At 37.9% G+C, this 16,906-nt stretch overlaps 1 protein-coding gene across 1 annotated transcript; it reads left to right on the top strand.

The window, feature by feature from the left end:
- Window positions 1-291: 291 nt before the first annotated feature.
- On the top strand, window positions 292-12,116 carry LOC113116405 (glycogen synthase kinase-3 beta-like). Its single transcript, XM_026284553.1, has 10 exons — window positions 292-681; window positions 4,388-4,575; window positions 5,611-5,694; window positions 5,817-5,927; window positions 6,024-6,154; window positions 7,915-8,119; window positions 8,203-8,298; window positions 8,486-8,672; window positions 10,313-10,390; window positions 10,478-12,116. The coding sequence occupies exons 1-10, from the start codon at window positions 507-509 to the stop codon at window positions 10,543-10,545; spliced, it is 1,323 nt and encodes a 440-aa protein (XP_026140338.1). The 5' UTR covers window positions 292-506; the 3' UTR covers window positions 10,546-12,116.
- Window positions 12,117-16,906: the final 4,790 nt, after the last annotated feature.

The following is a 16,906-nucleotide window of genomic DNA, read 5'->3' as shown; positions in this document are numbered from 1 at the left end:
TCCATTTACGCTCAAAGGTTTTTTTTTTTTTTATTGGTAAGACAAAACATTTTTGTTTTTTCCTTGGCATGAAAAAAGAACGAAAAGCCGGCCATTCTTTTAGGCCGGTAATGCTGCAGGGTCACGATCTATGCACGTGAGAGCGTTGTTTTTTTTTTTTTTTTTTTTTTTTTTTTTTTTTTTTTTTTATTGCAGCTCACAGTTCACAAAAAGTATACAAAAAATATAAATCAACAACATAAAAATGAACAATAATACGTGAGAGCGTTGTTGAACTTCATTACCCAGAAAACAATGCGCGTAGAGCGTCGCTGTGCGTCAGCTCTAGTTGCCCAGCCAGCCACAGAGAAAGAAAGAGGAGGTGCACAGTTTGCTATTGATAGAATAGTTCAGCAATCTTATATTTTTTTTAACGATTATTATAGTTTAAATTGACATATTCACTAAGCGCCTGGGCCAGTCTACAGGCACAGTTTACCCCTGCTCTGGCACACCTGCAACCCGAAATGAGCGGCAGCGGGCGGCCCAGGACTAGCTCGTTTGCTGAGCCTCCAGGGGTCCCGGGAGCCGCTGCAGCCGCTGCCGGATCAGCCGTCGCGGGCGGAAGCTCTTCAGGAAAGACGGGGGGCGCGCAGGCCTCAGGCGGGAGTTCGTCTGGTTTCGGAAACCTAAAGTTGGGCAGTGAGTATCATTTAATGACATCACACGACAATCAAAATTAATGTGATATTGGTAGACTAGTAAAAGCCCAAGTGCTGAACAGTGTAGTGTGCTGTTCATTTATTTGTCTGATTATTTTGCCACGATCGCGTTAACCTACTTTAGGCGGCTAACTGGCTAAGCTAACGTGAGATTGTTTTTGTAGACGGATCAAGGGCTTTGATTGCTCTAAATTAGCTCGACAATCCTCAATAAGAGCACTGGCTACAAGCTTCTCTTAAGATCGATACCAATGCATCACATTTTTACAACCCTGAACCCTTCTTTAAAATATAATACTTGTTTTATTAGATGTAAAGACGTCGCGTTATTGAGGATGTACTCGTTTGGTAACAAAGCTCAGTTAGCCTGCCGGCGACATCTAACAGACTGTATCTTCAGTTTTGCGTTTGATTTTAATAATTTCATCATGGATGCATTTAGTCGCATAAGAAATGTCTTTAATGATAATCTTTGTTTTAAGTTCAACCTGCCTAAAGAGGGCCGAATTAGCGTTTGCCTGTCCACATATTTAAAGGAGAAATATAATGATCAATATTTATAACATTATTATTATTATTTGAATGTAATGTTAAACGACCCAGCCTTCCTGCTCGCAATCTAACAGATCATCACAAAGCTTCGAGTACAAACACTGTCCTATGAAGAAAAAATGACCCAATGTAAATTTGTGGTTTGGCTACTCCTGTGAAAACTAGTGGTTTCCCTAGAGGCATAAACCTCTTAATTTGTTGCTCCAGAAATGATTCTCAGTGACTGCAGTGCTGGCAGCAGCGTTTATCTACACTGGTGCTGACTGCTGGATTTCCATAAGAATGGTGATGGGTGTTATTACTAGGAATGACAGGAGATGGAGTGGGTGGATGTTTGACTGTAACCCACGAGAAACCTTCAACCAATAGTTACAACACACAAATCATTGCTGTTTTTGTCCTATTTTTCAGCATAGTAACCATTTCTACTTACTCTGCTTGTTCTCACCTAAAGATATGATACATTTGTGTGTCATTTATGTATAGTTTGCATAATGTGTAAAATGTCTTTACATTTTTATTTGCAAATACATGATTTTTATACTCATACACACATTTCTACTGGAAGCAATGATAAAACTGTAATTCAGTTCATCACTGAAAGCCACTAAATGGCATAAACATGATCAGTGAGCACAGGGCAAAGTGACTGGCCATTAACTGGACTGAATCCATCTCTCTCATCCTAGAGCACCATACTAGACCGTCTTTTAATGGCAGGCTCTGGCTTTTCAGATTCATGACCGCATCATTTTAGATTCTATATAACGATTTCCTTTTTTACTCTGAGAGAATTATTCAGTTACGTGAGTGGTTGTGAAAAAGCCGCAAGACATTTATGTAATAATCTTTTCCTCAGTTAATTAGCTTGCCTTCCTAAATAAAAATATATCCATCTCAAATGTATGATTGTTGCAAATGTAAATTTTTTTTTAATGCAACATCAAAAAATTGGCAGTCAAAATGTCATTTTATGTGGTGGTGATTTTAAATAAGCCACTAATCCAGAGTGTTTCTCATCCCACCCGAAGCATTATTCTGATGAAAAATTCTCAATAGCAGCAACTGTCTATGTCATGCATGACAACAGCTGTCTGCTCTGCTTTGATCCGCTAAATAATAGTTTTGCCGTGTAATAAAGCTTTTGTTTTGGTGAACCTGTCATTCCTCGTCTAAATCTAAACTGACAGCCACTGATGGAAAAAAACATCACCCTAGGGCTCTGCTTGTCTCCAGGCATCCCCATTATTGCGGCGTGCTCTTGGCCACAGGTGGAAATGTGGTCAGACTTTAGTAGACTCCACCCGTGTTCAAACAGTCTTAAGGGTGGTTCTGCTATTCCTTGTGATAAGCTCTACCCGTTGTTCTGTTGTGTTTGGTCACGCATCTAAACACAGGTGTTGGATTACTATTAACACCTGTCAGACGGAGTGGCTAACAGACATAGCGTGCTGGATAAGAGGGCACAGATGAGTACATAAAGATTTCATGCTGGGTCTGGACTTTTTGCTTTAATGTTTTCATCTCTTTTGAATATAAAGATCTCTCAGGCATTCGGGAGTAGTTTTGAGGAATGTCATGTCAATCTAAACCTGATTGACTTGCGTCCATAGAGTGTGAAAGGAGAAGTTTTAAGGAATGTGCCGCTCACCAATTTCAATGAAGGGAGGAACTGTGATTTCATGCTTCAAAAGGCACCACAAAATAACCATAAATGTTGCATGTGACTCGTCTTTTCAAATCACCACACTCACCAGCTTATTACAGCTATTACTCATGTTTTCTCAGCTGAAATTGCACGGTAGATTCATAATTAACACTGTCAGCAGTCAGCACATAATTTAGGAACGTGTCCACCACCAATCCTGCAGCATAACATCAATACATGTAGATCATACAGCAGCGCTCTGCTTCTGACAACTTATTCAAAATGCTGTGTGTTATCACACAGATATTATCTTATTTTACAGGGTTACTTTTTTGTTTTGGATGGACAAATCTCAACGCACTTGAGTATCACTAACCTCAGAAAGGCTACGTTTGACACTAATAATGAGTGTAGGCGACAAAGATAAAAGTAACCCTCTTTTAGTCAGTGTCATGCATTGGTCCAGTGCTCCTGACAGAAGCTACGGCAGAAATAAAAATACACAGAAAATACTAGTTTTGTTAGTTCACTCAATGGTAGGATTCTGCTTTTGTTATATAAGCTAATATTTAGAGACCAACCAAATAAAATTCCAATTTAAATGCAGTAATTCACCTGATATTACAAAAACAGTTTAGTAGAAAAACTGAAGTATTATAATAAAATAGTAAGTCCAGTCGATTTTTCAGTCTCTTACTTACAGGGTTGGTGCATCCCAAAATGAAAATTGTTATTTTTCTCTTCACCCTATAAAACATTTGTAAAGAGATCAAAAACCAATTCCATATGAATTCAGCAGTTTAATCCAAGTCTTCCGAAGAGACATGATTGCTTTATATGATGAACAGATTTAATTTAGGCTTTTATATACGTATAGACATGGTTCAGGGAACATAAATGGCTCAACCATACTTGACTTCATTTCATTGGTCCTTGCGCCTCAAGCAAGCCTCCTTGAGATCCATAACCATATATTGCTGTTAGCTGGTTAATGTTTATATGTGACTAAAAGTCTAAAATATATCTGTTCATTATACAAGGCAATCAGGTATCAGCAGACTTGGATTAAATAGCAGAAGGCACAGAAATCTCTTAGATTTAAAAATATCTTAATTTGTGTTCCAAAGATGATCGTATTTCTTATGGGTTTGAAGCGACATGAGGGGAACGCAGCATGAGCGACGTGAGTAAATGCTGACACTGAAGCTGAACTTTCATTTTTGGGCTGAACAAACCCTCTTAAACATGAATTAAGCAATGACTATAAAGGTAAATCATCAGATGTGTCACTATCTTTGAGGTTGTTGTCTTTGTAATTTTATCACATTGAGTACAAAAGTAGTGTTTAATATGTGACCGCTTTCGTTCAGGTCATGGGGGAATAACGCCTCCTGTGGTTGAAATCTTCATTCTTTTGAGCAGTCAGATCTTTCGGTCAAAGGCCTGTTGTGTAAAAAAAAAAACCCTTGTTTTGTTGTGTGTTCAGGGGATAGTGGGAAAGTAACAACGGTAGTAGCCACACCAGGGCAGGGTCCGGACCGTCCTCAGGAGGTCTCGTACACAGACATCAAGGTGATCGGGAATGGATCGTTTGGAGTGGTGTACCAGGCTCGACTCATCGACAGCCAGGAGATGGTGGCCATAAAGAAGGTGCTTCAGGATAAGAGGTTTAAGGTAAGATGAGAGGATGTCATTATCATAATAAAAAACCTGGAAAATGCCTTGGAACATGAAATGTTTTTACTTGTAGTGCTACAGGCCCTTTAAATATGGCTGCTACAGTCACGTTGGAGTTTTCTCTTTGTCATTGCGATTTGTCCAGTGATAAACATTTAATATCTGTTGCTTCTGCTTCGATTTCAAAGCTAAAAGTACAAAAAGCCTTATGATCACATTGAAAACACCCCCTTTTAAGTTCATCGGTGTGCTCCAGTTGTTTTGTCCAGGCTCTACTGTCTTGAGGAAATGTTGCTCTACACATTTTCAGAAGACCTGAAGCTCTTTCAAACTGACTCAAAAGTGAACAGGCACTACAAAAACTATTGCATTAATGTTATGGTTGACTCTGATCACTTTTTGATCCACTTTAGTTTTAATAGGGTATCAGTCCACTTCTCAGTCACTGTTTTTCTATAATTGCAATGTAATATTTATTATTATTCGATTTTAGGACTGTTTTAGAATATACAATTAGTAATGTAGTGTTAGTGTAATATATTTCTGTCATGATTTGTGTATTTCTATATGTAGTGTACAGTATTTTTTTAATCTCCTCATTCTGTATTCATTCTCGCATAATAATTTGTAGCAGCCAAAAATGCTTGAAATTACTCACATGTGAGCCTGGAATACTTCGCATTCGCAATGCATGTTATTAAAACACCCCACAAACCTGTAAGGATTTAAAAGGCAATATGTCCCATCTCTGCCCCCGAAGAACATGCTAATGTAAATCGAAGCAGTGTGAAAACACTGAATTATGAGCATGTGTAGCGTCTCTCAGACAGGATAAGGCACGGCCTTCCACCTCGAAGTGAGCATTGCATGCAAGCTATATATTTAATGAAATATGTAATGTATGCAGCACTAGTTTTACATAGGCTGCAAAGTCAGAGAAACACTTCCACAGATGAATGCATTAAATATGATGAATGTTTGATTTTAATGCCTTGACTTAACGTCCTTTACACATCCTTTCTTTCTCCACAGAACCGTGAGCTACAGATAATGAGGAAGTTGGACCATTGTAATATTGTCAGGCTACGCTACTTTTTCTACTCCAGTGGAGAAAAGGTTATTTTTCTGTCCAACCTTTGATATTTTATATTCCCAGTGATGTTAATTTGTCATGGTGAATAATATAGCTTTGAAGAATGTAATCTCTGTTGAACAATCTTCTCTCTTTTTCTCCTCAGAAAGATGAAGTGTATCTAAATCTGGTCCTTGATTTTGTACCAGAAACCGTGTACAGGGTGGCACGCCACTTCAACAAGTCCAAGACCACCATCCCCATTATCTATGTCAAAGTAAGTCTGTGTGTAATCATGACTGCTGCTACTGTGCCCATTCAAATGTACATGTATAATAAACAATAACATCTCTTTCCTGTCTCTCTTTCTCAGGTGTATATGTATCAGTTATTTCGCAGTCTGGCATATATTCATTCCCAAGGCGTCTGCCATAGAGACATAAAGCCACAGAATCTCCTGGTGGACCCAGACACAGCTGTACTCAAGCTGTGTGACTTCGGCAGGTGTGTGTTCTGATGTGTCTCTGTGTGTCATGTATTTGAAACACACCCATGAACAGTTGAAGTCAAAAGTTTACATACACCTTGCAGAATCTGCAAAATGTTAATTATTTTACCAAAGTAAGAGAGATTATTATTTTTTTTTATTTTTTTTTTTAGTACGGACCTGAATAAGATATTTCACATAAAAGACGTTTACATATAGTCCAATGGAGAAAATGATATATTTATAAAAGTTTACATTTACAAATACATTTGTAAAAATGACCCTGTTCAAAAGTTTACATACACTTGATTATTAATGCTGTTATTGCCGGAAAGATCTACAGGTGTGTTTTTCTTGTTTAGTGATAGTTGTTCATGAGTCCCTTGTTTGTCCTGAACAGTTAAACTTCCTGCTGTTCTTCAGAAAAATCCTTCAGGTCCCACAAATTCTTTGGTTTTCCAGTATTTGTGTGTATTTGAACCCTTTCCAACAGTGACTGTATGATTTTGAGATCCATCTTTTCACACTGAGGACAACAAACACTCGCTTCTAAAGGAAAAACCATGCATTAAGAGCCGGGGGTGAAAACCTTTGAACAGAATCCATTTTCCTTATTTTGCCTGAATATAATTTTTATTATAATTATGATTTTTTTTCATTCAGTACTGCCCTTCAGAAGCTACAGAAGAAACATGTTTACCAAAAGACAAAAAGAAGTTAAATTATATCTGATATGCAAATTCAAAAAGTTTTCACCCCCACCATCTTTATGCATCATGTTTCCTTCTGGAGCATCAGTGAGCGTTTGAGCCTTCTGTAATAGTTGAGTCCCTCAGTTGTCCTCGGTGTTGGATCAAGATGGATCTCAAAATCATAGATTCATTGTTGGAAAGGGTTCAAATACATCTGCCCGGGGAGCAGTTGGGGGTTCGGAGCCTTGCTCAAGGGTTAGGAGTCAAACTGTCTAACCACTAGACCACGACTTCCCCAAAGAATCAAGTGCATGTAAACTTGTGGACTATATGTAAATGTCTTTTGTTAAATATTTTATTCAGAACAGTACTAAAGAAAAAATAACATGCATTTTGAATGTTCCCTCTTATTTTGGTAAAATAATTAACATTTTGCAGATTCTGCAAGGTGTATGTATTGTAAACTTTTGACCTTAAAAGGATTGTTCACCCCAAAATGAAAATTCTGTCATTAATTACTCACCCTAATGGTGTGCTAAACCCGTAAGACCTTAGTTTACCTTCAAAACCCAAATTAAGATATTTTTGTTGAAATCCAAGAGCGCTCTGACCCTCTCATAGATAGTGATGTAATTAACACAATCGACGTCCAGAATCGTTGTAAGGTAATTGGTCAAATAATCCATGTGACATCAGGGGTTTAACCCTTATTTTACGAAGCTACGAGATTACTTTTTGTACGCAAAGAAAACGGAAATAACTGCTTTAACAATTTTGTCTCCTTCGCATCACCCTAGCACCATTTTGGAGAGTATGCATCTGACACAGAACAGCATTTTCTGTTTTCATTCAGTGCCAGTGTTTCAAACTTGTGTGCATTTGTGTCCTGTGGTGGGAGTCTTGAAATTTGATTTAGATTTGAGAACCTTGATCTGATTCCAAAATGATTCTTAAATCAACTCTGTTTTTCAGAAATGAAGTGAAAAGATTGCCAATTTTACGCCTTCATATGCAGCCCACTACATCGTTACATGTGTGTATTTTTTATACGATTTTTCTAACCCTCTGTGTCTAACCCTCCACAGTGCAAAACAGCTAGTTCGTGGGGAGCCCAATGTGTCATACATCTGTTCGCGGTATTACCGCGCTCCCGAGCTAATATTTGGAGCCACGGATTACACATCCAACATTGATATCTGGTCAGCTGGCTGTGTATTAGCAGAGCTGCTTCTGGGACAGCCCATATTCCCCGGTGACAGTGGAGTGGACCAGCTAGTGGAGATCATCAAGGTAAGTGGAAGATCTACATTGCTGTATTTTGAAGAGTAAGCATAGACACAAGTTTTAACTCTCACTCTGTCCAACTTCTGCAGGTTTTGGGGACCCCGACAAGAGAGCAGATCCGAGAGATGAACCCCAACTACACAGAGTTTAAATTCCCACAGATCAAAGCTCACCCTTGGACGAAGGTGAAGCACCTGTTGCTGTGAAACAGATGCTGACACAGTCAAAACATGCCATCTGATCAGCGCTAGATTAACCCCACAGTTGTGGTCAATGGCTTTGGCCCTCTAAAACTGTTTCAACTGATGAAGTCTTTCATTTTTAAGCTTGTCAGATGCAACATTTCTCTGTGATTCTGTGCATTTATGCTAGGTGTTTAAGCCGAGGACCCCTCCTGAAGCCATCTCATTGTGTTCTCGTCTGTTGGAGTACACACCGGTGACGCGGCTCTCTCCGCTCGAGGCCTGTGCACATGCCTTCTTTGACGAGCTGCGCCAGCCGAATGCCCGTCTGCCTAATGGCCGAGAACTTCCCCAACTCTTCAACTTCAGCCCTGTGGGTGAGTTGAACTGAAAGAACTGCTTGTTCTATTCAGATTTTGCCATGTTGGGATTAATCAGAGGCCCATGCTCTCTTTCTTTATTGTCGTGGTTTTTATTTTGCACACAGTAGAAAAACTCTACGGTTTAGTGTGTTACTTGTATCTAAAGAGCTAATTTTGTCTAGTGTGTTTCGGTGAGTGTCTGATGATCTGAGGTTTTCTTAAAACAAAACAATGTAAAAAGCATTTTCAAAACTCAGCACAATAACAATTAAGAAGTGAACATTCGAGTAAGCTAAAAAATAGCAACCCAATCAGAATGTGAATACAGTGGTGCATCCAAAAAAAAGGATGTAGTTCCAAATTGATGCTGGCACTATCGATGTTCTTTAAAGAAAAAAAAGGTGCTTATTTTAGCCTTGCAGCTTGGTTTTATATTAATGTGACGTGAGCGTGTCTTTAACTTACGGTAACTACACATTGTCAAATGAACAACCAGTCAGTAATTAGACTGATTTAAGTCCAATGAACCTATTAGTAAACAGTAGACTAATGGTTTTTGGTTCATCAGAAATGTCTGCTCTGTGAATAAGTGTTAGATTGAAGCGTGAGCATAATTTTAACCTGTTCGTAAGTAATTAATACACGATTTGAACATAGCTATAGCTTGCAGTTTTCACTCTTGCACAGCAACAGAAACAACCCGAACTTTCTTTTTTATCAAAGAAAAAATTACACAAAAATATAAAGCAAAACTTTTTTTCATCATTAATAATAATAAATGTTTCTTGAGCACCAAATCGGCATATTAAAATGATTTCTGAAGTATCATGTGACACTGAAGACTGGAGCAATGATGCTGAAAAATCACAGGAATACATCAAACATCTCCCAATACTATTGGTTTTACTGTATTGCTTAAATCGTGTCTTTGTAAGAGAGCCTTGTTTTCCAAAACACCTTGCTGACCCCAAATTTTGAATGGCAGTGTATACAGCTCAAGTACATATAACTTAAAAATTGTATTGTTTTACATGAAATAATTTAACTTTACATGTATTTCACTAAAGTAATAGTGTGCAGAGGCTTTTGAGATGTGTCCCTTAAACACAGCCCGTGGTCATGTCTGTTTGTTAAAAAGCAGGAAACCCTAACCTGGCCACTCAGGGAGCTGAAGTGCACTTGATGTATTTATACTTGTAGTATGTATAGGAACAATGTACTGCACACTTAGACTGATAGCAGAGCTTTACAAATGATGATTTGATGCATTGCCATTTGAATCTTCCCCCACTGCATAGATAGATCCTCGCAGTGAATCTGGAAAAGTGAGCTTGAGCAAAAATGTCAGCGCCATCTGTATTGAGTGATTCTGTAAACTGCCAGCTAAAAAAGGTTTCCTTTTAAGAGCCAGTGCTTCCCTAATCCATTTTTTGGTCTGGAGCTCTGCAAATAGTGGGTAAAATGGTACATTTTGTTAATCACCACCTTTTTTCTTGAGCTTGTCACAACCTATGCATCAAATTTGGCCTTTTAGGACACTTAGAAGGGAATCATTGTAATGCTTTCACATCCTATGACGCAAGTAAAAAGCTATTGAAGGTTTTGACGTGTCTTGATATCAATGGCTAATTCTTTGTGTTTCTCCCCACCTGCAGAGCTGTCTATCCAACCACAGTTGAACTCCATTCTCATTCCTCCCCATGCTCGCTCGCAGACGACACCTGCCTCACACGGTACTGATCACACATACACACCAAATGCCTTTGATTTCCCCTTCCTGTATGCATTTGTGAATCCACATGTCCTGTGTGTCTTCACAGAGGGCAGCGGTTCAGACGGTCCAGCCCAGTCTAGCTCAGCACCGGGACCCCTGAGCAACAACACCTAATTGTTCCCTTGGCATTAATGCGACATTATCACCCCTCTCTCCTCATCCCTTCTTTCTCATTCCTCTCTCCTTCCCAAAAGCAGCTCCAATCAGTCTCTCTCCCACACGCTCTCTCTCTCTCAAACACACAAGTACGCACACTCGTCACCTCGTGTTACGCGTCGTCACGATGAAAGAAGTGTGTGATGCGCAGATTAATGTCGTCAATCATCACAGGAGGAGATAATGAGGTCGATTTAAATTTAGTGTGATGATTGTCATGTTTCGGTTTAAAGACTGGGAAGGGTCTCTTAGGGCACATGTGCCCCCTAGTGGCATGAAGAGCACCGCACAGTTACTGCTCTCTGCCTCTGCTACCATCCTTTTGACTTTTTAACAATATGTGGAGCTCCTTTAAATTTAATTTTGCTCTTAAAGTGATACGTTTTAACTTTCTTTAGGAGTTCTTGCGCAAAGCAAGGACTACGATGGGTTTTATGAAGCAGCGAGCGTGAGATGTCAGAGTTTGCGTGTCAGGATGTGCTGTTTCTCTTTGCAGAGATGAAAATGGGTGTCTTTGTGCGAAATGTCAATTTTAAGTAATCATTGCACATTTTTTGTTTTAATTTCTTTTAAGGAGAGTATGTGGAGAAGTCGAGACAAGGTTTATCTGGGTTTATGGTCAGTTTCATTGTAAAACGTGCTTTCGCTCAGTTTTTTTTTTTCACACAGCTGGTAGGTCAGTCCCATCACTAGCTGTGTTAGCTGTTCTGTTGTGCATTATGGAGTCTATGCCACGTGTGTGTTTCTATACATCGGCATGCCCATCAAGTGTGGATTTAGCTGATGTTCATCTAAAAGACACACACACACACACCATGAACACTGAGCAAATAAGACTGGAGCTGTTTGTCTTTCCCTTCTTCCATCCTTCCTATCTTCTCCTCCTCTCTCATTGCTAATATGTAAATGCCATGTACCTTTTATTTTGTTATTTTTGTTATTGTTATTCTGTTGTCCTTGTGATTAGATTTTTCTTCTAGTGGAGCAGTGCTGGTATGAGCAGAAACCAGCCTTTCTTGGTGTCTCTCTCTCTCTCTCTCTCTCTCTCGCCCGCCCTCCCTCCCTCTTTCCTCCTATCCCTTCATCATACAACTGTATATAACATTTCATCCAGGCTCTCCCTGCATCTGGGGAGAAAGACAAAACTGATCAAAATTTTGTTTTTACCTGATCTCTCAGTCTCTTTCTCTGACTCTCTCTCCTCGCCCGCCCGCCTGCGTGCCCTTCCCCCTCCTCATCAGTGTTAATTCTGATCCTTTTATTTATTGTATTGCTGTCTGATTCTGGTTTTAACAATCTGATGGGGGAGGGGTTTGTGTGTGTGATGTCATTTGGCGTAACGTTCATATCTCAAACTGGAATATCGTCTGATGGTATGTTCTGGAAAGGGCAGGTGCACACTACCACACACAGGCTGCTCGGCCCATCAGTCAAAAGATGAACGGTTAAAGGGAGAGAGAGGGAGAGAGAAACGATGTTTTTGTTTGTTGGTATAAATAATAAACTCATTAATAAAGGTATAAAATGCCTCTGTGAGTTAAATTGTTTATTTACCATGGATTATTCAATTGTTGATACATTTTTGAACAGTAAAGGACATACAAAGGTTTTAATATTTAAAATGGTATAAAAAATTGATAAAACTATTTAAAAAGTATAAATACTTTTTTTTTTTTTGTCGTCTGAAAACACCATTTATTAAAGTAGGTTTGAAAATTTAATTTTTTCAGCAAGAATGCAATTTCAATATTTCTGTATTCTAACCATATTCTTTAATCAAAATTATTTTAATAATTGGCATTAATACTCCTGTTTTCAACATTGTTGTCTTAAAACACACAGATAAATGTAGCTTCTGAAAATTAGGTTTAAAAAAAAGTCAATAAAAGTTACTAGGTGTTTGTGGAGACACCAGTGTTTTTGGTCACCAGTGGGGGTCCTCATGGATTCAGAATCTGAACAACCTTCAAAATGCAGTTGCTTTTCAGTTGAGGGTGAGAATTTGAAATGCCTTATTGTGTTTGTATGATTGTAGGACATTTGCATTGCCTGACATTTAAAGGATAATGGCACCAGATGTTCAATTCTGAGTAGACTTTCAGTTCAGCACCACTGTGTTTAGACTGATCACAGTGCACTGAAAAACCCCTGACAACAAAAGCCAATCAGGAGCTTCTGGAAGTCTCTGTTGTCCTCTGTTCACACTCTGATTAGGTGTTAACATTTGAAGATTAGTACAGGTTAGAGGGTGGCAATAAGAAATTAAATCATGAATAGAAAAATGTAACGCTTCTGTTGATTTGACCTTATAATCATTTTTAGTCTCATCTCCCTGCATTCATTTTTCTTCAAGTCAACAAATACAAATGTTAAATAAATAGGCCTAACTTTTATGGCCACTTCTTTATTGACTGTAGAAGTAATATAACCTTACTTTTTCATTAGAGGAGACGGAGACCTCAGCTCAAGTCCTTTGGCATACGCTTGATTACTCTGTAAGGCACTGAGTCGTCATACACTGAATACTAATGGAGTGTTTGTTTCAGATGGCCGGAGATATGCGGTCACCTTTCTTACTTCAACTTCAAGCAAGTTTATAATTTCTGCAGTCTCATCACTAATTACCTCAAAATGATTTTGTCTGAGCAAAGAATTGCAAAGCACCCTAGCAATTCTTACATGTGATGAAAACAATTATTTATTATAAGATTCTGAACTGCTGAATGTAAGCTAAATGGATTTTTTTTATTCCTAATATATGACATATTAATGAGAAATTGACTTGATTGTCAATTGATATTTGGCTAAAGGACTTTAAACCTTTTCCATGATCTAATATAGGCCTATAGATATGTGAATATCATTAATGATCAAGTTTAATTTCTTTAACGTCATAGCAACAGCTTTTCTTTTACAAGATCTCTGTAAGTGGCTATAAACTTTGAAGCTTGTGAATGTAAAAGGGTTGCATGTGATTATGAAATTATTTTCATTTAATTTTAATCAGAATTTGTTTCATTACTGATTTTTACATTATTTTAATCTCATGTCAAAAAATGCCAAATGAATAAAATAAGTCCAATAGTAAAATGACAGGTCTTCTTATTTTGTATTTATTTTTTAGTTTCTAATGACATTCACGGCAGGTCTATATTGTTGAATCTTGTTTATGAACTGTATGATAAAGCAAATAATACCATTGTAATCAATGTTATGATGTACTGAATCATGCAACTCGGTTTGTATTTTATTTTGTTTTTTAAATAATAATGGTTGCATACAGAATTAGAAATGTCCGAAACATTCTGGAAAAACAGATGTAGGCTACAAAATGTATAGCCTATAAGAATTAATTTCTGTTCAATTAATAATAATAATAATAGATTTTATTTGTAATGCACTTTTCATTCACAGAATCTCAAAGTGCTACAATAGAATAACAAAATCTAAAAACAACCACAGAATCTAAAATATCGCAATCACTAAACATAATATTTCAGCAATTGTATGCTTTCCTAAATAAAAAAGTATTCAGGTTTGCTGTAAAAGAGTCCAGTCTCTGTGTGACTCGCAGCTGGACAGGAAGATGGTTCCAAAGCTGTGGGGCTCGTCCCCCCATAGTACGAAGCTTGGTGGAGGGAACTTGAAGGAGCATGCTACCTGATTATCTGAGGCCATGATTTGAGGGTTGTAAGCTAGTCAAATCTTGAAGATACAAAGGTGCCTGGCCAAAAACACATTTATGGATTAACAGGAGGATTTTGTATTAGATCCGGGAAGAACAGGGAGTCAATGGAGTGATTTAAGGATGAGAGCGATATGTTCAAATTTCCTTACTTTCATTAGGATTCTAGTAGCACTGTTTTGGATGTATTGTAACTTTTGTATGTCCTTAGCAGGAATCCCAACAAAAAGTCCATTGCAGTAGTCCAGCCTTGAGGAGTTAAAGGCATGGATAAGTTTCTCTGCATCTGGGAGGGTAAACAGGGGGCGGAGTTTGGACATTTTTCGTAGATTATGAAATGATGTCTTACACAGATGTTTTATGGTCGCTGAGGGTCAGCTGTGAATCAAACCTAACCCCCATGTTGGTGACTGAGGAGGAGAGAATAACGTCCTTGCCATCAAAAGTGAACTGAGCTATAGGAAAGGAACAGATCTGACGGGGATACCAACAAGGAGTCCCTCGGTTTTACTACTATTTAACTGTAGAAAATTGCTGTTCATCAATGCCTTTATCTCCTCAAAGCATGCAGTGATGTGCAAGATGGCTTCTGAGGGGTTTTAGGTTAGTGACAATGCCCCTGAATTTTCGAGATACCCCTACCGGAGGTAGAACTAAACCCAACAATGTTTTTCCTCATCTCTAAGGTCTCCCATATATGAAATGGATTCTTGGCTAAAAATATTTTACTGCTAAGATTGTTAAATTAACAGATATTGTTATACACCACAAAACCAATAAAGGACTAAAATATAGCCTGTCCGTATGGGAGTTAAGGCATATAAACTAATGCAGATCAATCACACAAGCTCTGAGAGCTTTGAAACTTGACATGTTTGTAGTCAGGAAGTTGATTTAACTACTAGAAAAGACTGGATGTGAATATCTTGATGTATGGAATAAATAGACACATGTAAACACATATCTAAAATAAGCGGACATGCACAAATTTAATATCTATGCAGAATGTTTTCATTTACTTTGTGCTTGCTTTGCCTGGCATTATCATAGAAACACATATGATAGCTTGTTGGAAAGGTGGGGTTGTGCTGTATCCAGCAATACCAAATATGTAAATATATGATAAAAGAGAAGTGTTCTGTCACTCAATGTATGATGTGTCCAAAATGAATGAAAATGGAACACTGACATAATTGAGTCCAAACCCATTCATTATCATTCATTATCAGTGGTGAGAAGAATGTTGAGAAATTCAAATATAAGAGACATCAAAAAATATTTAATATGGCACCTTGTACTATATGGAAACAAAGATTGAAATCGAAAGATAACACCTTACCATAGCACAAACAGGAGACCAGGAGTTTTAACTTAATGAACTTTTTAATAAAACTATAACTTAACTTCACACAATACAACTTAAATTACTGTCTTAAATAAAACAAATGGCAATCTAACTAAAGAAACAAACACTCTTTGGGGAAATGAGCCCTGTCTTCTCAGGCTGTTTAGTTTATTTTCTAGCAGCAACCATTTGGAACATCAACTGCTTTTGGGAACCGTTGGAGAAGGGTCTGGCTGCAGACTTGCACTTGCACTCTCAGACACTGCTTCTGCTAGCAAGGCCACTTGAAGTCTTTATTTTTTATTTTGTTCTATTTATTGATAACTTTTTGTTTGAATTTCCCAACATTTTATAACAGTTGCCATGTGGCAAAGACAAGAAAAAATAAACTAAATTACAATGTCAATTGCAATCGCTACTTGCACTCTCCCCTACCTGTGACTTCACTTGCAATCAACACAAATCGTGCATGTTGCCAATGGAGACGAGACGCTGTGGTTGTGATTAAACGATTAAAACTAATTTAGTACTATAACGTACAGGGTCCTAGGCTAGCCTATATGTCTTGTTGTTGACTCTAAGTATATACAGACCAGCAAATATGAACGGGCATTATGCATTAAGTGATTTTAAAGGATCAACTCCGTACAGGCAAGCAGACGAGTACAGAACGCAGTGCGTTAAATTGTACATTAAACGTTTTCCTCCTATAGAAAATCATTATAAATAAAACACATAATGTAGGTTAATGGACAAAGACAGTGATATAAACAAGTTGTAGACAGTTTATTCTATATGGAAAAATGCTTAATGTGAAACTTTACGTGTTTCGTTTATTCTGGGCTCACATGCTTGCCTGTACATATTAGTTATGTATTTTAATAAAGTAGAGAAGCATGAGTTTGGCCTTTCTCATCTTTGTCCATTATGCCACATTTTGCGGTATGTGAGGAAAATACTATATACATATTCCTTATATTAATGAACTGTACATTTAATTTGATATTTTAATAGCATCTTAATATATTAAGCCATGTTAAGTGTTTTTTTTTTCTATGCTTAGCTAGAGACTTTATGCAAATGTTCATATTCTGGTGTTCTGGCCATGGATTTGCCGATCTTGTCTTTTTCTTGCAGGACCCTGTACGTTATAGTACTAAATTAGTTTTAATAATTTAATCACCACCACAGCGTCTTGTCTCCATTGGCAACATGCACGATTTGTGTTGATTGCAAGTGATGTCACAGGTAGCGGAGAGTTCAAGTAGCAATTGCAAGTGACATTGTAA

This window comes from Carassius auratus, chromosome 16, assembly GCF_003368295.1.
Source record: "Carassius auratus strain Wakin chromosome 16, ASM336829v1, whole genome shotgun sequence".
NCBI classification, from domain to species: domain Eukaryota; kingdom Metazoa; phylum Chordata; class Actinopteri; order Cypriniformes; family Cyprinidae; genus Carassius; species Carassius auratus.
This window is presented reverse-complemented; position numbering and strand designations above follow the sequence as displayed.